The 24,004-nt window shown below is 33.2% G+C and overlaps 2 protein-coding genes across 2 annotated transcripts in view; both read left to right on the top strand.

The window, feature by feature from the left end:
- The first annotated feature begins 1,634 nt into the window (after positions 1-1,634).
- Positions 1,635-24,004, top strand: part of LOC125838698 (aquaporin TIP4-1) — an 88,445-nt gene continuing 66,075 nt past the window's right edge. Inside the window, exon 1 of the mRNA XM_049517738.1 lies at positions 1,635-1,646. The gene's annotated coding sequence lies outside the window, so the exon portion shown is untranslated. The remainder of the gene's footprint in view (positions 1,647-24,004) is intronic.
- On the top strand, positions 13,926-15,859 carry LOC125838703 (bark storage protein A). Its single transcript, XM_049517742.1, has 5 exons — positions 13,926-14,241; positions 14,334-14,401; positions 14,506-14,661; positions 15,062-15,313; positions 15,465-15,859. The coding sequence occupies exons 1-5, from the start codon at positions 14,016-14,018 to the stop codon at positions 15,822-15,824; spliced, it is 1,062 nt and encodes a 353-aa protein (XP_049373699.1). The 5' UTR covers positions 13,926-14,015; the 3' UTR covers positions 15,825-15,859.

Raw genomic sequence — 24,004 nt, 5'->3', positions numbered from 1 at the left:
ATGGGACTTATTTTTATCCCCCCAATCCCGGTCCCGGCCAAATCCCGCTAGTGCCGTCCCCTGTCCAGTCCCGTCCCCCAGTCTCCGTCCCTGTCCCCGTCCCCTTGCCAGCCTTACATAACTCTCCGCTTCCAATTTTTTTCCTCATTTTGTGTTATATTTATATATCCGCTGCAAGACTTTTTTAAAATATTTTTTTTATTTATGTTATATACAGTACACAAGTAGAAAAAAATTCGTAGAAATATATGTACATATATAACACAAAATGAGAAAAATGTAAAATAAATAAATAAATTAAAAGTGGAGGGTTAAATAGGATGGGGTAGATTTATTTTTTTTAAAAATAAAATAATATAACTTTTTGGGGGGAATGAGTGAGTGGTTTTTTTTTTTGTGGGGGGGGGGGGGAGGGGAGGGTAAAGTACAAAAATATTTTATAATTTTTTTTTTAAAAAAAGGACAGGGGATTGTGGGGAGGGGGATGGGGTGGAAATATGGGGTAAGAAAAATAATTTAATTTTTTTTTAAAATATTTTTTTTTGGGGGGGGATAGTAATACTTTAATTTTTATTTTTTAATTAATATTAATAGCTTATTATTTAATTTTTGTTAATGTGGAATATTTTATCAATGTGGAATATTTTATCCATGTGGAATGCCTTGTGTCAAGATTTTTTCAAATAAAAGAGAGAGTGCATTACACACACCACAAATGTGTGTTTCTCAAACTAAAAAGTAATAGTTTAGGTATGAAACTCAAACAATGGGATAGCTTAAGTGTATTTTTGACACTTATCTCTTTATTTTTTAATTGCGACATATCTTTTGGTTCCTGATGGCCCTATTTACTTTGCAATTGCCAAGAAAATCAAGGTAAATTATTTATTATCACCTATTCTCATTCTTGTTAAATGTAAATAATTATATTCACATGCTTATATAGTGGAAAATCGATCAACTGTATTGATTGCGTCTTGGTTTTTTTAATCAACGCAATATTTCTTTTACTCCATGTTTGACATGTTTAATAATGATAGTAATATAGAGTAATAATTAATTGATATGTTTGAATGATTGTAAGTTGTAACTAGGGGTGTTCATGGGTAGGCTTGGATCGGTTATTGGTCAATTAAAATCAAACCAACTTAATCGGTTTTAAAATCATCAAAACCAAACCAAACCAAATATAATATACGTTTATCGATTTCGATTTGGTTTGGTTTGGTTATTCGGTTATTAACCATACACAAAAATAAAAGAAACAATTCATTCAAAAAGTGAAAACAATCAATTCAAAACGAAAAATAGTTAGACTGACTGAAATTATTGAACTTTCGATCACTGAATTTACTATGAATAAAGCTTTAAAATTCACAATTTTGTCCTAGAAGGAGACAACAACATTTTCCAGTCCACAAAGAATTGTCATACACACTCATATACATGAAATCAATAAGATAATTTGTTTTCACCTAAGACATTTTTGCTTTCAATAAGTAAATTATAAAGAAATTTTGATGCAAACATATATAAGATCTTTAAAATTATTTATAAAAATATATATTAAGTATGTATATTAATAAAATATATGTAATTTATCGGTTCAATTCAGTTATTTCTTCGATTTTTTCAAATAAAACCATAACCAAACCAAATACTATCTGTTTTCAAAAATCTAAAATCAAACCAAATCCAAATAAAATCAGTTTATTTTATCGATTTGATTTAAATTTTTGATTTGAATCGATTTTTATCCAAATTGTGAACTTAACAATTGTTTGAGATAGGGTCACGGGCGTGTCATAGTTTTTAAAAAGTTGACTTAATCTTCAAATAGATTACTAATTTTTAAGAAATAAAAATATTGAATTATATAAATTTATATATAGTTGTATCGAATTAATTAGATAGGTTTTTAGCTTTATAAAAACAAATGAAAAAAATATTAAATCGTACCACATAAATTTATGTATGAAATATAGAGTTTACAAATAATGAAATATAAATTTTTGCTTTGGCCTGGGTAATAGAAACGACTACAAGCCTCTCTTTCTTCCCCTTCATCCTCCAACAACTTGGTTCTAGAATTATCTAGGCCCCGAGCCTCACGTTGCTCCCAATCGCCCTCCTCGAAATTCAAATAGTAACACAAGTGTCAACCAAAATTCATGTAGTTTGTATTTTAAGATGTCTTTAATATTATTTAGGGTTCGAGCCTTACGTTGCTCTCGCCTTTTTGTCGTCGAGGGTGTAATAAGAATATTTATCGACAAAAGAATCACTCTAAGATGATCATTTCGTAGCTATTGAAAACGAAGGATGCATATTATTTGATGAATTAAGTAGTAAGAAAATCAAATATAATTGTAGATCTTGAGGAGAAAAAGGATAGTTGACACTTGACAATATTGGAAAGAGAGGCCTGCAAATTAAATATTATCGATTTATCGTGATATAGAAGTATCATCATTCATCAACAACTACATTACAATTGGAATATATTATAACAGCTTATTCATCTGATAGAGATTTTACAACAGTACTATATTTTAAAAATAATTTTATTTATTTATTGTCATTGTTATATTTTTTACCGTTCTCCTTCTTTGAAATATATAAATATCAGGATGCTCTTTTGGTAAGTTATTTCTAAATAATTTCATGTTATTTTAGTAGTGCAGACATTCTGTCACGACCCAAAAATGGATGTGATGACACTCGTCTTAACCCATCAAGACAAGTCAGCCTAAGACTTAACCATTACAATAAAATGCGGATTTTTTTTAGTAATAAACTCAAATATACCCCCAAAATCTGGTTGTCACGTGTACAAGCCTCTAAAGTATTACAATTGAATCAAAAGAAAAATACAAGTCTCATATGACATTGTTTCTAGAGTAGAACAAGATCATAAACAGGAGTAAGAAGGATCGCTGAGAAGACAAACAACTACCTCACAAATCTCCCAGAAGCCTTGGAAAAGAAGAGAATGACAAGTACTACAAAAATCCAGGCTCGTAACCTACAAAAATTTGTAGAAGCAAGGGGTGAGTACCAAACCACACGGTACTCAGCAAGTAAACCTCTAAACACAAGCTAAGGGGATAGAATACAAGTACTCCTTACACCCCAATCGAACCTTCACAACTACAATCTATATAAAACCAGCCCAATCTAACAGTTCACAATTTACAAGCACATATTTCAACAACAACATTCTAACAATCATATATTCCCAGCAACAAGCTCAATATTTATCAATTACCACCTCCACAACTAACCTGCTTAGTACCAGCCCAACATAACAGTTCACAGTTTACAAATCACATAGCTCAACACAACACTCTAACAATTTCATATCCTCAACAACAACAATAGTTTCATATCCTCAACAACAACACTCTAACAATTGCATATCTTCAACAATAAGCCCAATATTCATCAGTCACAAGATCAGCAACACACAAGATCAAGCTCACCAATAATAAATAAGTGCAATGCAATGAAATGCAATGTCAAGTATAGTGATGCATGTCTGACCTAATGATACACACCCGTTGTCTCTCAGTCCGGGACCCATGGGGGACATATCTGTCCATGCATCCATCGCGGCGCGCGATACGACCCTCGATAATAGTAACCATCGCGGCGCGCGATACGTCCCTCGAAATATAGTATCCGTCGCGGCGCGCGACACGTCCCTCGAAATATAGTATCCATCACGGCGCGCGATACGTCCCTCGAAATTGTACATCCTCTTTATTTTCTTATTCTTTCTCAATGCACATAACACTTGTCACAACCATGTCTCAGAACAATGCAAATGACATGTTCACACAAATAATGAAGAGATGACCATTTTCATAACATTGCACAATTTACAACAATAGAATCAGGATACAACATCAACAATGATTCAACAAGCCTTTCAAACAATTCTCAACACATCACACAAACAATTGATCACATTGCCTTTTATTATCCCTTTCTCGTCATTAGAATTAATCAATGTGGACAAGTCAACCCATCACCAAGCCTCATTACCCTAAACACATATTACAAGGAAATACATGAATTCCATACACTTAACAAGGGTTTAGAAATCCACTTGCCTCAAATAATCGAACAATCACTCCGAAATTTGAGCCTTCCCTTTTTGTTGAGCTTCCAAATCAATGCAATCTATTCAAGTACATATTCACAATAAGATTCTGAAACTAACAACACCCATATTACTATAGGTTTAACCTAGACCCAAAAGATCACCTAAATCTATAATCAAGTTCCTAAGTTTCAAGCTTAGGGTTAAGTTCCAATTCTTTTCCAATATCATAAATATAATAATATTAATTAAAAAGGAAGCCAACTGGTTATGAACCAGTGGCGGCAACCATGCCAATTCTCTTAATACCTGCACCCAAACCAATAACCTATCCATCCAAAGTATAAATTAAGCATTTTCCAATTTCAATTTATTATTCACTACAGAAAGAATGAATTGAAATTAATGCCAACCTCCAGATCTTGTTCCCCCCAGAACTTCCAACCAATATAATCCTTCCAATTTCTAATGATTAATTAATCATATATCAACTATTGTCATAATTATCCAATATGAGTATTAAAATCTTATGCCTTTACTGAAGGACTACAAAGAGCGAAAAAAAATATATATGCCATTCGCAGATTTTGTCAAAATCTGACCCTTTTTCCCCTCAACTCCACGTTACCATAAATTAACAATAACCGACTATTTGTGTATCCATAAAATAATAAGAATTAAGGTTGTGATTATACCTTATATTTGCTTCCATCGAGTTTTTACAGAGATGCTACGACTGATTTTGAGTTTGACTCAGAACATCCATCCTCAGTTAAGTTAATTTGTATGGGCCAAGTGGTATAGGGTTTTAACTTAAAATATATTATATATGGACTTACTCATTAAACATCAACTAATAAAAATTAATTATTTAATAAATATTCGTTAACTAAATAATCGTAGTTAAATAAATAGTTCAAAATTCCCAACCAACTTCACAAACTGATCCAAAGTGACTCAAGGCAACTACCGAGATGGGTAAAATGGTAATTTTGTAAAAATTTCTAAAAATGACTTTCCGGGTCATTACACATTCTTTAATATAATCATTCCGATACAAATAATTTTTTTATGTCAAGTATGAGTCTTTTAATGTAAAATTTAAAATGACGGATCTGTTTTTTTTTTTTTTTTTTTACAAATATGAACTTATGAATCAAGTTTTACATTTAAAAAAGTTGAAATCATGATTTAGAATCTCAAATCATATATTTTTGGAAAAGTTGAAATTTGAAATCACAATGCTAGTCATATGTCCAATAGTGATTTAAAATCATAATTTCATATCACATATACTTAAACGTAAACTAAGCCTTTCAAAATTAGTACTACCTTGTAAGTTTTTTTTTTTTTTTTTTTAACTTAAAGATGGGCAAGCCCTTATATTAATGGACCATTACATGAAGAGCTGGTCCAAAGAAGACCCGACCCAACACATAACCAGTCATTTTAGGAAACAAAAATATAAACAAAACTAAACAAAAAGGAAAGGGGAAAGGGAAAGGGGAAAAGGAAATAGAATCAGCGCAGCTCCTCTATCGTCGACGAGCTTATACCGGCAAGGTCGGTGCAGCCTTCTCCATCCTTGACGAGCTCATTCCAGCAAGCATCCTCCAGTGACTTGAAACCACAACATCAATACAACGAGTTTGGGGTGTATTTCATCTCGAACGTTGTCTAGTCTCACCAACATCATGAAATCATCCCAATCGGAGACTTCTCCAGCTCAAGGTACTTCAATCGAGACTTCAAATCAGGTGATAGCCTCACTCCCTATGTAAATTTGTTCAACATATACCTAATACTGACCTCGCAACCTTCATCCCTTAGCTTTGACAGGTTGAGCCCAACAAGGAGCTAATACCACTGTCTAGAGCTTCGCAACGAGGTTACTGCAGCCTTCATAGGTATTTTCCTGTAACTTGCTCAGTGCCATTTATCAAATGTTTCGCCATATGTGAATAAAACTCACTGATTTCGCAAACTTCAGAGTAGCGTATGAATGTTATTGCAGCCTGTTTATGTATTGTCATTGTTCTGAAATTTGCTCATGGCTTTGTACCGTTATCCAGCTAAATATGATCCCAATATGTGTAATCTTCAGAATGTTGTATGGATGTTGTACTGCAGCTGTTTATGTTTTTTCCTTGTTCTGAAATTCGTTCATTGCCTTTGTAATTATAACTCACTACCCTCACAACCTTCAGAGTATTGTATGACTGTTGTATTTTAAGCCTGAAATACATGCTCCTTCGTATGTTCTTATCTGAAACATCAATCTTGTGCAAAATCTCCATTCTGAAACTTTCTTATCCTTAGATTAGGAATTTGATTTTTATCCATATTTAGAATTGTCTTTGCTTCACTAGGTAGATCTTGGAAATCATTATAACATATAGAATCTGTACCTGCAAAAGAGAACACAATGTTAGCCATAAAATCTGCCAGTTTGTTTCCCTCTCTTAGTGTGTGTACGATGGCCACCTCCAATCCATCTTTCAGAATCTGTATCCTTCTGACCTCCATAGTCACCTCCCAAGGTCTGTGCCAAACCCCTTCAACCATTTTCATTGCAGCTAAAGAATCAGTTTCTATAATCAGTGGGAATAAATTGTTATTCCTGCAATATTCCAGCCCTAGTCTTATAGCTACAATTTCAGCACTTAAATTGTTTGATAGTCCAATCATATTTCCTTCAGCATACACAAGATTGCCTTGATCATCTCTAATACAGAAAGCAGAAGAGCTTGGTCCTGGATTCCCTTTTGAAGACCCATCTGTATTGCATTTGAATGTATTATGTCTAGGTAATTTCCAATAGACCACCTTACAATCAATTCTAGGAGTATACGCTGTCAAATATCTGACCAAATCAGGCCAGTTATTAGGCAGGTGATGCATCCACGGATACAACTGCTTAGCCAATAGAATTAAATTATTTGCAACCCCTCCTCTCATACTCAGATAAGACATTGAGCCACCAAATTTCAAGGCATTTCTTCTCTTCCACACTTGCCAGCAAATAAACAGTGGCACGGCCATTAACACGGGTTTCAATTTTGCAGAAGCATCTGCATTCCACCATTTATACACAGTATCTTTCAACTGCAAGAAAGGGCCCTCCACACCTGCCGATCCTGCAAAATATCTCCATATAGAATTAGTGAATGAACATCTAATAAATAAATGTTCAATAGTCTCCTGAACTCCATCATCACAGCAACCACACACTACCCCATCACTCATCCTGTTCCTTACAAGAACTTCTCCAATAGGAATTCTTTGTTTCCATAGCCTCCAATTGAAGAAAGATATCTTAAAAGGAATTCCTACACTCCAGATATACTTATATTTCAAACAGACCTCATGCTTCTCCCTTAGGAAATCCTATGCAGAACCCACAGTGAATTTTCCAGAAGTCTGCAGAATCCACCAGGGTTTATCCCATTGTTCTTCATCTTCTGAACTTCTCAAGAGTTGTATAACTTGTCTACTGATATCATTCCCAAAACTTGTTTGAAGCAAATCATAGTTCCATTCCCCATTCCAAAAGCATTGTTTCACTTCATCCAATTGCACATTTCTAGCACTGTCTATAGGAACTATGTAATGTAGTGCACCTAATTGTGACCAATTATCATACCAAATACTTGAATGGCCACACTTAGGTTCCCACCAAATATGTTGATCTATCAAATCTCTAGCTTCCAGCATATACTTCCAAGTTAAAGATCCATTTTTCCATTCAACCATCTGAGGTCTCTCCTTTTTACAGTACTTATTCCACATAAAATTAGACCAAAGAGTCTTTCTTGTTCTAAAGCCCCACCATAATTTAGCAAATAAAGCTTTGGATATATCAAACAAAGATCTAAATCCCACACCACCTTCTTGCTTGGGTCTACATAAATCTGACCAAGCTACCCAATGCTTGTTATTTCCTTCCTCCCTAAATCTCCAAAAAAAATTTGCAAATACTCTATGCAAATCATGAATAACACACCTCGGTGGATTAATAGCAGACATGAGATAAATAGGTATGCTATTTAGCACATTATGAATCAACACAGCCTTACCTCCAAATGACAACATCTTCCCTTTCCAAGCTTGTAGCTTGCTGTGCACTTTTTTCATCAATTTTGCAAAGTGTACCTTCTTCTTCTTGGCATGACTAATTGGGCATCCCAAATACATTAGTGGAAACTTACCTCTAGCAAAGCCAGTTTTCACTTCTATATTAGATATCAAATCACGTGATGTATTATGAAAGACAAAAAAAGAGCTCTTTTCTATATTAATCATCTGCCCTGACTGCTTCTCATAATCTCTCAGTGTTCTCATCAATACATCTAATGAATTACCATCTCCTGAAGTAAAAATAATAGTATCATCTGCATATGCAAGATGATTAATATGATCACTCCATTTTGGTAGTCCAAATCCCTTGTACACCTCATTACAGAACAAAGCATTTAAGCTTCGAGATAGAACCTCAACCGTTAGTATGAACAAAGCAGGGGATAGAGGATCCCCTTGCTTCACTCCCCTAGATGAATGAAAGAACCCAGTAGCCTGACCATTGATAAGTATAGAATACCAGTTGTTAGCAACAAGTCTCCAAACTTTATCAACAAAATTAGCATCAAAGCCCATTTTTTCTAGCACCTTTATAAGAAATCTCCAATCCACCCTATCATATGCTTTTGCCATAACCAGCTTGATCACCACATTAGCTGGCTTACCCCTTTTTCTGATATCTGAAATAATCTCCTGAGCAAGTAACACATTTTCAGTGATGTTTCTTCCTTTCACAAAGCCAGACTGATTTTGTGAAATCTGGAATGGAAGAAGAACCCCTACTCTATCATTCATCACCCTAGAAATCACTTTATTAAGAAAATTACTCAAACTAATTGGCCTCATATCTGAGAAAGATTGACAAATATCTTTCTTAGGAATTAAGACCAAATTAGTATGTGTAATAGACTTCGGAAGGGTGACACCTTTAAAGAAAGCACCAACCACATTAACCACATCATCCCCAACTATATCCCAACATTGTTGGAAAAAATGTCCAGTAAACCCATCAGGACCACTAGCACTGTCCCCATTGAGATCAAACACTACTTTTTTGACTTCCTCCATTGAAGGATAATCATTTAATCTTCTGTTGTCTTCATCAGTAACCTTTTTCTGAATATATCTCAATAGAGGGGCTTCCTCCATAGTATGAATGCCTGTGAATTGCTTCTGAAAATACTCTTGAGCAGCAACAGCCACTAGCTCTTCACCTTCTACCCATACTCCTTCCCTATTCTGAATTCTGTTTATGCTCAATCTTTTCCTTCTGCCTCTCACTAAACTGTGAAAGAACTTTGTGTTTTTCTCCCCTTCTGTAAACCATTGAATACATGCCTTCTGTCTCCAATACTCTTCTTCAAAATGCACATACATTTTTAATTCTGCTTGGGCTTTCTGTAAAATCTTTCTATTTTCTGTTGTAGGGCTTGTTTCAAATAACACCTCCTTCATCCTTACAATCTCCTCCCTGATAGATAACTGTTTGAAAATATCTCCAAAAGTTACTCTACTCCAATTAGATAAGGCAGTTTTAGTCTTCTTCATCTTTTGTTTCAACCTAATAAACACATCTGCTTCTTCTGAAACCCAGTTATCCTTCACTATCTGCTGAAATTCTGCATGTTCTGACCAAAACTTAAGAAATCTAAAAGGTCTCCTAGTAGCCTCTGTCTTCTGGCCACAAGTTAGTAGCATAGGAGCATGATCAGACCCTGTTCTTGCCAGATGTTCAGATTCCACTAACCCAAAATTGCCTAGACCAGCCTGGTTCATCATGTACCTATCCAGTCTCTTAAATATACATTGATCATCAATCCTCCCATTCCACCATGTAAAAGGACTCCCTTTAAAACTGATATCCACCAGATCACAGGAGTTCACACAAAATGCAAAATCCTCATACTCATTAGGATATACAGGCAGACCACCAATCTTCTCTTCTTCACTCATGATGACATTAAAATCCCCCCAATCAGCCAGGGTGAATTCTGAATATCATTGCTAATACAATAGATATCATTCCATAATTGCATCCTATCCTCAGCATCACACTTTGCATATACAATATAAACAATTAAATGTTGATTATTCTCCAAAAATAACAATTTCAGAGTCAGCATCTGATCAGAATCCGCCAACACCTCAACCTGAATATGCTCTTGAATGAACACCCATATTTTACCATTGCAGTTATAGTTAGAATACTCCATACTCAATCTTCTTTTGAATCTTTGAATGTTATCAACATTCTGAAAAGGTTCCATCAGTGCTATGATATTAAACTTGTGGTATCTATGTAACATCTGAATTCTATGGAATGAATTTTGAGATCTAACCGACCTCACATTCCAAAATAAGGATTTTAACATCATTTGACCCCATTTCTAGCCCTTCTCCTTGGATTTGATCTTGTGGGTAGCATTTCCCCTTTATTCTTGCCTTTATGTGTGATTACTGTAGCAGATGAAACACCAGCTTCATTAAACAACATGTTCTCAACCTGCAGGTTCTCCTTTTCATCCGTATCTTCAACATCACTAGACTGTTTGAGCCTTTTACCCTGTACCTCCATTACCCCTTGATGTGACACTATTTCATGTAATGTTTGAACTGATTGTGATTTTGGACAAACCACTGCCAGCTCTTTCAGATTGTGATCTTCTTCACTCCCTCTCTGTAATATAGAACCTTGCAGTTGTACAGGATACCATGCTTCTTGTGAGTCCATAATCTGTAAAGGAGCATGATAATCTGTTTGTTGTAGATTCTGTCTAGTAGATAACTGATTCTGTGAAATTTCCTCTTCCTTGTCCTCTCCTCTCTGTACTGCACTGTTAACCCCTCCATTAAAAAGCACAATAGCTTTGCTGTAATCAGAAACCACCCCATCAGTTTTGCCACAAACCTCAATTCTTTCTCCATTTTCTTTGTCTGCAATTTCGATTTCTTCTTCAATCTTGTTGGTTAGCCCATGAGTAATCTCAATCCGTGTATCTTCCACCCCATCTATCTGCTTCTGATTTTGCACCTCTACATCTACAACCTCTTCCTCTACTAGAACATTTTGACTAAGAATAGCAAAAGGATTACTGTTCTTGTTGATGTCTGTCCTTTCCAGTCCCTTAATTGTCATCAATTCCCCAGCTTTCTTTGTAAAACTCCTGTTTGTAGGCTTCCATCTGCTCTTTACTACACCCTTATATAATTGTTTGTTGTCTATGAGTTGTGTTGTATTTTGCCTGTCTTCGTGCTGTTGTACTAGTTCTGGATGTAAGACCCTACAATCTTCTTCACCATGCCCCTGTAATTTACACTTCATGCAATATGCAGGTAAAGAATCATAATGTATTCTCACAGTAACAACTCTTTTCTCAAGAGTGTTTTCATCTTCTAACTGCATTTGTACAAACTCAGGCTTTTCAGTAAGCAAATCCACTTGGACCTTCACTCTTGCACAACTTGGCCGGGTCTTATTTATCGTAGCCAGATCCAATTGAAGAGGCTTCCCAACCACAGAAGCCAGTGAGAACAGGACTTCCTTCACAAAGAATGTTGGCAGCAAATCAGGGAATGAATCCAGATCGTGGCCTTTGTCGTCTCTTCACCAGCTTTGAAGTTTGCATCATAGATAAAAGGCCTCATTTGATATGCATATCCATCCTTAGCAATTATGTAGTAGGAGTTTTTCGATAGAATTTTAATATAATCTTCCATTAGATCACATCTGATCAGAACATGCCTATTTCGAAGCAAACCTATTTGACAAGATCCCAATAATCCACACTGTTTTGGAATTAAATCTCGTATCTCATTAATATCAGGAGCTCCATAGGAAAATTTGCCTACCACTGCATACTGCAAATTTTCTAAGATATTCATTCGTTGTATTTCGCTTGCTGACCAACTAATGGTAGGAATACCACCAATGAGATTCGGCTTTTTCATAGGAATAGGTTGTACCTCCACAACATTTTTCTCTTTACCTGAAGAACTATGTCCTTTAATAATGTCTGCAAACTTATTCAAAAATGGAGAAGTAGGGATTGCGTTTTGTCCAGTGTGAATTTTGTTCGAAAGTGGTGGAAACTGGGCGGATGAGGCAGAGTCCAGCCCAGCCATTAATGGTGGCTGGCCGTCAACCGGCAACATTCAATCAAGGTGTGACCTAGTCGCCACCGTGCAGAGAAAATTCACATAAGTTATATTTAATTAAAATATTCCTACCTTGTAAGTTAAAGTGGACGATAGTATTGGAATTATTATTAACCTAATTGATACAAAAATTTGAAAAAATAATGAAATTTATTACAACGAAAGAATGGTATAACTTATAACGATATTTAATTTGAGGGTATATATAACTCTGAAAGAAATTTTAACAATGTTATCTTGAACCGTCACAGCTAAATTCTTCTTGTATTAGATCTTCACTTTCTTTGAAACGATATATAGTAATGTATATACATCATTATCGCTAATATAATATGAGCATCTAGAACCAATATTATTTTATAAAAATATCGTTCAAAAAATTTAGTGACTCTAAATACAATAAAATTAACTCAATTATCACTAAGTGTTTTTATAGAAATAACTATTACGTACCATCAAATGCATTTTAAAAATAAAATAAAATTATTACCATTAAATAGTGATATCTGAGGTGACAATTATTGGTTGATTAGTACCAATATTGAAATTTATTTTTAAAACTTTTGTGCACCTATAATATCGTCTAAGAGGATATTGTCGAGTATCATGATTCATGCCAAAACTAGTGTTGTTATACAAAGGCCAAAAACATACACAATTCCTCACACTTTTCCTCATTTTTTCATTTTGGCATTATATTTTAGCCTTATTTCATTTTAACCCTTAAATTTTATTTTTTTAATATACCATTTAAACATGAAATACTATTTTTATGATTTCTTTATTTTATTTATGTTCTTCAATTGTTGTTTCTTATTTTAAAAATCAACGTGTGTTTATTAATTTTCATTAAAAAAAGATTAAAAATTAATTATTTTAAAAAAATAATCTTCTTGAGAGTTTTTTGTATTTTGCGTGAAAAATAGCATGCGAAATTGTGTTGGTTTAATTTTCTTTCTTAAAAATTCATTGACATCCCAAAGAAATCTGTCGAGTTTTAGCATTTTTTAATAGTGTTATTAGCAATGAACAAGAGTCTTTTTATTACTCGTATTGAAGATGAGTTTTTTTATTTGTATTGAGTTAAATTAAAAATTACAAAATGAATATTTGTGTTAAATCCAGATATACTAGATGATATGAAAAAAATAAATATGTGGCATTATTTAATTTAGTTGAATCTTTAAGAAAGAAAATCAAATTAGTTTCATCGATTTATTTTCATGCAAAAATACAGAGAAATCTCAAAAAATAATATTATTATTTCAAAAAATAAATCAATGTTCGTTAGTTAATTTTTATTTTTAAAAAATGAAATTAACGGACACGGCAATTGAAGAACATAAATAAAAGAATAAAGAAATCATAAAAATAATATTTCGTGTTTAAATGGTACATAAAAAATAGAGTTTAAGGGTTAATTAAAATGAAACAAGACTAAGATAGAGTATCAAAATGAAAAATAAAGAAAAGTGTGAGAGTTTGTATATGTGTTTGGCCTTATACAAAACTTTTACATGACAAAAATATATATATTAAAGAATAGTCGAATTATTGATGGATGATGCAACGTAATATAATTATAATTTTACTATAAATATGAGGGCTATGTTATTAGTTTCCCTTGCCAATACTATTCTCTTTAGCTCTCTCTTCTCTCAAACTCAAAGTGTCTACCATGGCAATTTCCAAGCTTTTTTTGTCATTAGTTTTGGTTTTCTTGGTTCTAATTACTACCCTAGAAGAAGCAAATGGTGCTATTAGTGGAAAGACTAGAAAATTAATTGATATGGCTAACAAAAAAGGACCTTATTTGGGATTAGTCATTCCAAATCTATTTGAAATGAACCCTCTTCTTCAACATCCTAGTTACAAACCTGGTGATCTCACCATTGATTATGCTGGTAATTAAACTAAAACATATACACATTATTTTACGTTTTTTCGATCACTTGCTTATCGATTATATATATTTACGTTTGTTTATCATCCTAAGGGAGGAGATTTCGGTTTGGACACATTGATAATCAACCTGTCGTTTTGGTTATGACTGGACTTGCCATGGTGTGTAAATTTATATATATATATATATCTTCCCTTTTATAATTATAATTGTGACGTTATACGTACGTATTAATTAATTATACGTTTTTTCTTGAATTTTTCAGCTAAACGCTGGGATAACAACACAACTTTTGTTAGCATTGTTCAATGTTAAAGGTGTGGTGCACTATGGAATTGCAGGGAATGCAAATCCATCTCTAAATATTGGAGATGTTGCAATTCCTCAGTATTGGGCACATACTGCTCTTTGGAATTGGCAGGTATTTACTTTTCAATGCATTTTGGGGAATGACGGCTAAAAGTTATTGGTGTTTGATACAAAGGAAAATGTTTTTCTAAAAAAAATTGATCAGCGGAAAAATATTAGACTCTAAGAAAAGTCAATATTAGGATATATTAAGACGTAGAAGCAAAGTTCACGCGTAAACCAAATTATATTTTGTCCAAGCTCCAAATCTTCGAAGAACAAAGAGTGACGGACTGCGTAGGGTTTTCAAATAACTATATTTTTTTAAAAAAAATAATTGAATTTTAAGCTCCTCATATTGAAATTGTGCAATAAAGAAAAATAGTTGAAAAAAATCGTATAGTTTAGGTTAAAAAATATTTGGCTATTTCAATTTAATTATTATATTATAAAAAATAAAATACCGGATGCAGAGATATGGAGATGGCGCTGAAAATGAACTACCGCTTGAAGTGAATGGAGATTACACAAGAGATATTGGATACTTAAAAATTTCGGAATACAATGTGAATGTGACAAATTGCAACTCACATAACAATCTTCTTAACAATATATGGTACCAACCTGAAGAAGTATTCCCTGTATTTGGCACTCCAGAGGAAAGACAACATATCTTTTGGGTCCCTGTTGACCCTCGTTACTATGCAATCGCCAAAACACTCGAGGTAATTTAAATTATTACTGTAATACTTAGAGCTGTCAATATGGGTCAGTCAAGCTATTTACAAGACATTAATATTACATGTTGTTAGTATGCAAATAGATAGAAAGTACTTTCTGTGAAACTAAATAACTTTTGATGTGCTACGTAACTAGGGTTTGAAGCTCGAAGGGTGTTTAAACGCAACGACATGTTTGAGTCATCCACCAAAAGTAACAAGAGTACATAGAGGAACAAGTGCAAGCATATACTTAGATAATGCAGCATATAGGAGTTTTATCTACAACAAGTTTGATGTTAGCCCTGTTGAAATGGAAAGTGCTGCTGTGGCTCTCATTTGTTACCAACAGAATGTACCTTACATCGTTATCCGTGCCCTCTCTGACATGGCCGGAGGTGGCACTTCCGAGTCCAACGAGGCATCCACCTTCATCACACTTGCTGCTACCAACTCCGTTGAAGTCACCGTGCAATTCATAAAGCAATTGTCTACGAAGAAATATCAAGATGCTTGAACTTTGATGTGTATTACTAGTACGTTAAATTTACCTAATAATGGAATTTGTGTGAAAATAAGCAAAAATCGACAAGGAGAAATCTTGGAATCACGTTAATTGAATTTCATTAAAAGTATCGTTGCACCTTTAACTATTTGAAAATTTTCTTTTAATCGTGTCCCACATAATTAGTGTGTACCCAATAACCTAGTAGTTTAAATCAAATTTAACTACCATGTTAAGCTGAACTTATAATACATTACGAGAAAACAAGGATTAGCAATCATGCTAATTTTATTTAACTACGGATTAGTAATATATTATATGAAAATTTAACTAACTAAGAGCTATTTAGATATCTCGTAGCTTTCATGTTTTCTTGCTAGTATATATTTTACTACTTATTATACTTTTTTCTCTATTTTTCTAAAATAAAGGTTAGATAAACGACATGTTGTGGAACGATACTATCCACTAGACTTGTATTCAACAATAATAGATATTAATACTAATTAATTAATTCAACTAGGAAGAACAATTTTGGATGGATTCCACAAGGAAATAAAAGACAAAATCATCAGAAAGAAAACTCTTTTGGAGAAATTGTCTAAAAAACCATGGTCATAGTACTCCTACAAATATTATTCAAATGGTGGCTTTACGTTTTTGAGAAAAGTAGTTTGTAGGAATAAATTATTTTATAGAGGCTGCTCTTAAATAAAATTAAAAGAAAAAAACAAAGAGTACGAAATTACGTGGTGATATAAGAAAATAGAGAAAAAAAAGAAGAAGTTTAGATCGACAACTTATACGTGTAAATAAATTTCAAAATACGTAAATTGTCGTTTAGTAACCATATGATAAGATAAATTGTTTCATGTTTTTTTAATTATTTATCGTGTTGCCTATGTGTAATTGTATCAATCAATTATTTGTGGTGCGGGATTCTATAATAGTGGATAAGATTTATTATGGTAGATATGTAATTATATTAATTTTTTTATATTAATTCTATAATTATTGTTTGATGGGAATCCATATTTGATTGTGTTGTTGGTTCAAAAAGAAGTAGGGAACATCAAAGCCCTTTTTAACAAGTGATTGCACATTTTTTACTCTTTCTACAAAGTCAATTGAAAAGATATCAATCAATAAAATATTATTTTTACCCAATTCCAACATTTCAAATCAAATTTGAAACCATAAAAATAAGAATCCTTTCACTTGATTTGTTAACTGTTGATCACTAAATTATTAAAATATAAAGTTAATTTACTAGGAATTTTCTACATAACTAATACATTATTTACGGCAATTAACAAAAATAATACAATATTTCTAAGATTTACATAAATAGATTAAACGTATTTAATAGTCACGTTTTATAGCAACATTTGACTGGAAAAATCTAACATTAAAAATCAAAATAGGCATCAATCTTGTGATTATGATCCTCCGTATATATTATAGGGACTCTTGATTTATATAAATGTTGTCTTTATGGTGTGAACTATCTTTCGACTTATTTGCAAGTTATTGTAGTATATCTATAAGTTTATTTTAGAATAAATTAAACAAAAATGACCCTTTGATTATTATTATAACAAAAATACTCAATTATTGCTTTATTATTGAATATAGCCATATCTTGGTGTTTTTCTCTTCGTCCTATCTGTTTTCTGATTTTCTCCCTTGTCCTTCTTCGTTCTCTATTTTCTTTGTTTTATGATGTTTATAATGAAATTGTGAGAATTTCATCATAAATTTATGATTTTAACAATACTTATAAGTTATAACAAAACAAGAAGACTTTGTCTTCTTTTTGCCATTAATGATTTCTTCTTCTTTATTTCTTTATTGTTTTCTTCCTTCCTTTCATCCTCTTCTTCTTTTCCTCCCCCTTCTTTTTCAAAGCTCGATTTTAAAAATCGACATATCACAAAAATAAATTTCTTTAAATGAATAAAATTCCTCTTGAGCTTGACGTTCAAATTTACTTTAACATTTTGACTGTACAAACATTTATTTATCCTCCTAATTTCATTTCAAGTAAATGTAATACCATCTAAAAAGTTGACTTTGACAAAAATATTAAGGCACATTCTTTTTTCTTCTTTTTTATTTTTTTTTCCTTAAATCCCACTACTATTTATATTATTTAATAAAAAATACAAAAAACACCTGCCCTAGCTCCTCCTCCTTCTTTAAGCCCCCCACCCCTACTCCTCCCAATGCCCTTTCTCCTTCTCCTACCACCCCTTTCTGCATCTTAATTCATACTTTTTAATTATTTTTCCTTTTTTAAAAAATAAATTGAAGAGAGCAATATCATCATTTTCCTCAAATAGAAGTTAATTCCTTTCAATAATGGAAGCCAAAAACCAGAGTTAATTCCTTTCAACAATAATAGTAAAAAAATCGAAGCTAATTATATAAAATTGATGTAATATTCTTGAAATTTGGGTTATCTTTTTATTTTATTTTATTTTTTAAATCATTGTGGTGCAAAAAGATGGGGGTCTATTGACTTTCTTTATCACAATCATCAATTTTCATTAGAACTGCAATATCATTGTTATGATCCCTAGAATTACTTAATGTATAAAAATATTAGCAAGAAAAAGGAAAAATGGTGATAAACAAAAAAAAAGAAGAGAAAATAATAAAATTTAGCCAATTTTCTACGTAGATGTGGCAATGACATGGTACTGATGTGGTGCGTATGTAATGCACTTCACATTGTGAAAGTGGTATATGATTTTAGGGTGGTATTTATTATAGTTCAAATAAGAATAGGAGGTAAATAAACATCCGTAAAGTTATAGTGCTAAAATAAAATCTGGCTACCAAGTTCAAAGGTTTAATTTTCTCAGTAATATATCAAAAGACTCAAAATAATTAGAGAAACTCATATCAAAATTTTGGGACTGTTAGAGGAGGTTTGAGCTGGTTGGGATTGATAAGAAAATTGGTTTGCAGTGTATATGTTATTGTATCAATAATGTAAATAGATGTATTTATATCTGTGGTACATAGGTATACATTATCTATACACAATTATCCACTATTTATGCAATAACGATACATTATATATACACATTGATATATATATATATATATATATATATATATATATATATATATATATATAAGTAATCCTTTATATTATCGCTAATTTTGGGATATTTTCTTGTAAAAAAAACATAGCTATATTTAGTGCAAATTAAACTACTTTATTGTATATTTATGAAATATTCCCTTTATATATATTTGTGAAACTATATTAGTTCATAAATAATTTTAATGGTTTTCCAACATAAATTTTTATTTGTGATTAGAGTAGCATAGGTGCATTTTTATCTTTCAATTTCACATATTTGATAAAAGCTAACGAGTGATTGATATTTTAAAAATGTTAAGTTAATGATTTCATACAATGTCAATAATCAACAAGCCAAATTATTAAGTATAAATATTCAATTAAACCGCTTGATAAACATTCTTACTAGGAATTTCGTATATTTAAAATTCTAAATTCGTCTCTATATAGTGATGGACAAATTAGTATAACATTTTATTATATGGTTGTATCAATCACGCTCTCTAAAATTTTATCAAGCAAATCATTTGAACCCCTCTACTAATTTCATAGACATCATGATAAATTAACATCTTTAATAAGCAAATATGTTGCACAATTATAATAACTATTATCTGGAGGATTCATCTTGTTCTTGTTCGATTGTCACGATTGGACCTGCATTTGTTTCGTGTTGTTATTGGTTGATTGTTGAGTGATTGAATCTTTTCGCGATTCTCAATATGGTTAATCTCCAAGTTGAAGCTACTTCGAGTTCCTCTCATCTTCATGCTGATCCCACATCAGTTCGAATAGATTTTGCCAGTCCTCTTTACTTACATCCATCAGAAAGTGTTGGATCTTCTCTATTGCCTGCAGTTTTTGATGGTACAAGCTTTTGAAAATGAAAAGTCATTTTTCTCACATTGATAGAAGAAAGAAAAAGAGTTGTCCTTAATTATATTAGGAAATACTTCATTTAGCTCTTAAAGGGTTAAGTAGAAGGTGCCCCTCGCGTCGTCGTCGTCGTCGCTCGCTCGGCTTCGGCAATTGATTGATAACTTTTTAGGCAAAATTTATTCAATCAATCTCATTAATTAATTTCTTTTTTCTTAATAAATAGAGAAATTTCTCTCATTTTTCAAACACTGAAAACTTTCTCTCATTTTCTGTGTATTTCATCTTTTCTGTTTCTCTTTTTACTAACCTGAATACATGACATAACATTAACTATATTTAACAGAAAAGACATAAATTCCCCCTTGAATTTGTTCCGAAAAGTCAGTTACACGCTTAAAGTATCATGATGACCTATTACACACCTAATCTTATTCAAAATGATATTAATTCCCCCTTCCGAAGACAATCTCAGTTTTTGTGTGAGAAAATGTTATACACGCGTTTTGATGACGTAAATAATATTATTTTATATTTTTTAACCTTTTTTCCTTAATATTTTCTCACACTTTTTCAAAATAGTTATTTCTACTCCCTGTGTTCTTCCTCCCCTCACCATCTCTTTACTTTTTTAAATTCATTTCTTCTTCCTTCTTCATAAGTTGAAGGAAAAAAGAGAAAATTTGAAGAGAAAATAGGAAATAGTAAGATGATTATGAAGTAAGAGATGTTGGCGGTGGTGATATGCGGTGGGCAACACCATTGTTGCCGGTGAAACAAAAAAAACTCATAGATCTTAAAATTACTTTCAGATCTGTAATTTTCTTTAAAAATATTGATAATTATGGATGCAAATTAAGCATTTCATTTGTATTATTGTGCGTAGTGAATAATAAAATATGTTATTGATGGTAGCTTAAGACAAAATGACATTGTGATTGGTGCTCCGACAAGAATACAAACATAGAGTAATCATTTTCTTCAATGGATTTTGAAAAATTTAGGCAATATAATCATGAATTTTATGCATAAATAATCATGTAATTTTCAATAGAAGTCATTATCTTTCTAATAATTTTTTTCTCCAATAATCTTCTTTGGTGGATCCTCCGATGAGTTTGAGCAGGAAAATTATGAAGTTTAAATTGAAAAATTATTAACCTTTCGATGAAAATCATCTTCTTTTGCACTCCTTTTTATTTCTTTTTAGAGTTCTTCTATAAGGGTTTGAATATGTAACGACTTTTTCCGTAGTTATACAAAAGCTGATGAGAAAAAAATTGGGGTCAGAAAACTTTTGAGTAGTAACTTTGGATTTCCCAACCTAGTTCAGATTTGGACGAAATCAGAGTCGTTAAGGTGTAGGGAAATATGGTAACAGTCGGTTGACTTATTTATGATTTTGATTACATGAGTGGTTAGATAAGTCGTTAAGGAATCTGTATGACTTTACGAAATTGAATTCGGGTGAGTAGAACTCCCGCAATCGATCTTAGCGTGAACAGTATTTTCTGAGCGTCGTTGGTTAAAAGTGTGTTGTGAAATGGGGGTCTTGGAATTATTAAAATAACTCATTGGTTCCGTGCAAGCCGCTGGGGTGGGATTTCTGCAGGCAGGGCGGAGCCGCTGAGGCGGGTGCGACACGACTTAAGGTCGTAAATATACCCCAAAATGTCTTTATTCTGCACTTTTCAATTTTTAGAGCTAAGGAACGAACCCCAGGTGATTCTTGACAGTTTTTCACCGTTCTTGAGGCTAAATGTAAGATTTTAACTCCCCGAATCCGTGTTTCGATCCGTAGAACTTAGTTTCTTGGGTAATTATCAATGAGGGAGGGTTTTGATCTGTGATTTATAGTGGAAAAAAACCTTAAATTGGGTATTAGGATTTTGGGTTTGGTCTAGGGTTATTGGGTTTGTTATAATCTGAATAATTAGACCTTTGATTGTTGATCCTTGCGTATAAATTATTGTTTGTAGACCTAGAACAAGCGAAAAGAATTCGGAAAGGGAAGATTCAAGTGTCTTAGGGGATTCAAGCTTAGATTCGAGGTATGTGATGGTTGTGATTTCATGTTGGTGTGATATATGTTTGTAATTGCTCGTTATAATGCATGTATGTATGTGAATGTTGCATTATTGATCACCCTATTCGTAATTGAGGATAATTGAATAATTGTATGTCATGAATCACCTCTTGTTGTATGATTGTGAGAATATACATTATGATTGTGGTTTGTTGAATGGATCGGGTGTTGCGTTTCTACACACTAACTTGGATTGGTAGCCACGTTCCGACAGTAACATGGGATTGGTTGCCACGTTCTGGCATAAAACATTGGATCGGGTACTACGTTCCGGTATGCTAACAGTTTGGGTGTGGGTTCCATGAGAGGACCATTGAATTGGGTTCCATGAGAGGACCATTGAATTGTGTTGTGTATCTACTTGTGATGATTACATTCATATCTAATGATGATTGATATTGAAAGACTGTATGTTGCTCTAAATTGACAACCAATATGTATTATTGAAAACGTGGGATGCTACATTGATCCTGAAAAAATGACTAATATTGTATATGTTCGGTATATGCCTGTTTTATAATGTTGTGGTTACTTGCATGTGTTTAACTTATTGGGATAACCGCGTGACCTACCAGTACACTGTGGTTGTGTACTGATACTACACTTGCTTGTTCTTTGTTGAGTACAGGGGATCTTCAGGCGACTATTGATAGATCTCAGCTAGGTGGCTATTGAGTGTGACTAGATTCAAGGGTGAGCCAGTTCTTTCAGGCTGCTATGGATCTTTCTTGTTTAAGTCTATTTTTTTCGGACTCAGACTATTTGTTTAAGAAGTTGTTTAGTTTCGGGGTTGTACCCCTTGTTCTTAGACTAGTCGTTAGTAGAGTTTCGGTACAATGACTTTCAAGTTCTAGGGGTTGAATTTCCGCATTAGTTTGGTTGGTTAATAGTCTAAACCTTTGGAGTTTATGGGGACTCCATTTTTATTGCCATTTAAACCTGCTTCAATATCTTTAAATGCATAGTTTTTGGTTAAGTTGTTTAGTCTGGGTTGTAGTAGTGGTTCTCCCACCGAAGGGTTAGTGTGAGTGTCAATCACGATAGTCTGGATCGTGACAAAGTTAGTATTAGAGCCCTAGGTTCGTTGATCTCATTGTACAAAACGAGTCTAGTAAAGTCCTGCGAAACGGTACGATGACGTCCATACTTTTCTTCGAGAGGCTATAGGACTCTAGGAAAAACTCACTTCTTTCTACTCATTCATGCTATGACTTGAATCCAATTGATATCTTTCCTCCTTTATTCTATGGTCCGAACTAGAGCAACAAAAGTGGTAACACCATCACTAGCAAGAGAGGATGTGTATAGACTACCAACCGTTGAGCAGGGTCACCACTCAGAACAAATATCCATTGCCTCGGATAAATGACCTTTTTGACCAATTGCAAGGTGCATCGGTTTTCTCTAAGATTGATTTAAGGTCTGGTTACCATCAGTTAAAGATTGAGGCGGTTAAGAATTAGGTTCGACCAAGTTCTATGATTGAAATTAGCAGTTTTGTGGAGCTCGCTAGCTACTATTGTCGCTTATGGTATGAGTTGAGTCCAATTGGTATCTCCCGATTCCGATTGGTATCTCACGAAGTGAACTAGACGCCGTAGTCCCGGCTGAAGGGACACAAGTAAGTTAATTGGAACTGAGAAGGTTCCAATTAGTATCTGGCCTTAGGGGACGTATAAGGCATGGACAATCAGTAATTGGTCATCCATGGAGCGAAGTAGCTAATTAAGAATTTGGATTTGTCTGTGAGTATAACTTGAAACTACGAAAGCATGCTTCTTGTTTCTGAATTAACTGTGAATGTGAAAGTTGTTTTGCTGGAATGTGATGATATGATTGGATGCATGGTAAATGCCTGTCTAACTTGTTATGTGTAATATGCTGGCTGGATCGTTTAAATCTTATAAGTTGTAACTACTTGAATATCGTGAAAGTCATTGTGAGAAGAAAGTAAGAACGAAGTTGGTGTGAGGGTCTAGATAATTTACAAGGTGATTCGTAAAATGGAATCTGGACGTGCGTCGCGACCAATTAATAATCATGTGAATATTTGGGTGTATCTTGGGAACGAAGATGTTGTGTGTTGGAGTAACATAAAGGGATTTTGGAGCGTGTATCATTGGGTTGACTCGGGGT

This window comes from Solanum verrucosum, unplaced genomic scaffold (genome assembly GCF_900185275.1).
Source record: "Solanum verrucosum unplaced genomic scaffold, falcon-dt-bn FXZP01000182.1, whole genome shotgun sequence".
Lineage (NCBI taxonomy): Eukaryota > Viridiplantae > Streptophyta > Magnoliopsida > Solanales > Solanaceae > Solanum > Solanum verrucosum.
This window is presented reverse-complemented; position numbering and strand designations above follow the sequence as displayed.

Bases quoted from the DNA above. Each gene is read 5' to 3' on its own strand.
- LOC125838703 (XM_049517742.1), top strand. From the start codon at position 14,016: ATGGCAATTTCCAAGCTTTTTTTGTCATTAGTTTTGGTTTTCTTGGTT. The intron at 14,242-14,333 runs GTAATTAAACTA...TATCATCCTAAG, and splicing joins TCTCACCATTGATTATGCTG to GGAGGAGATTTCGGTTTGGA. The intron at 14,402-14,505 runs GTGTGTAAATTT...TGAATTTTTCAG, and splicing joins TTATGACTGGACTTGCCATG to CTAAACGCTGGGATAACAAC.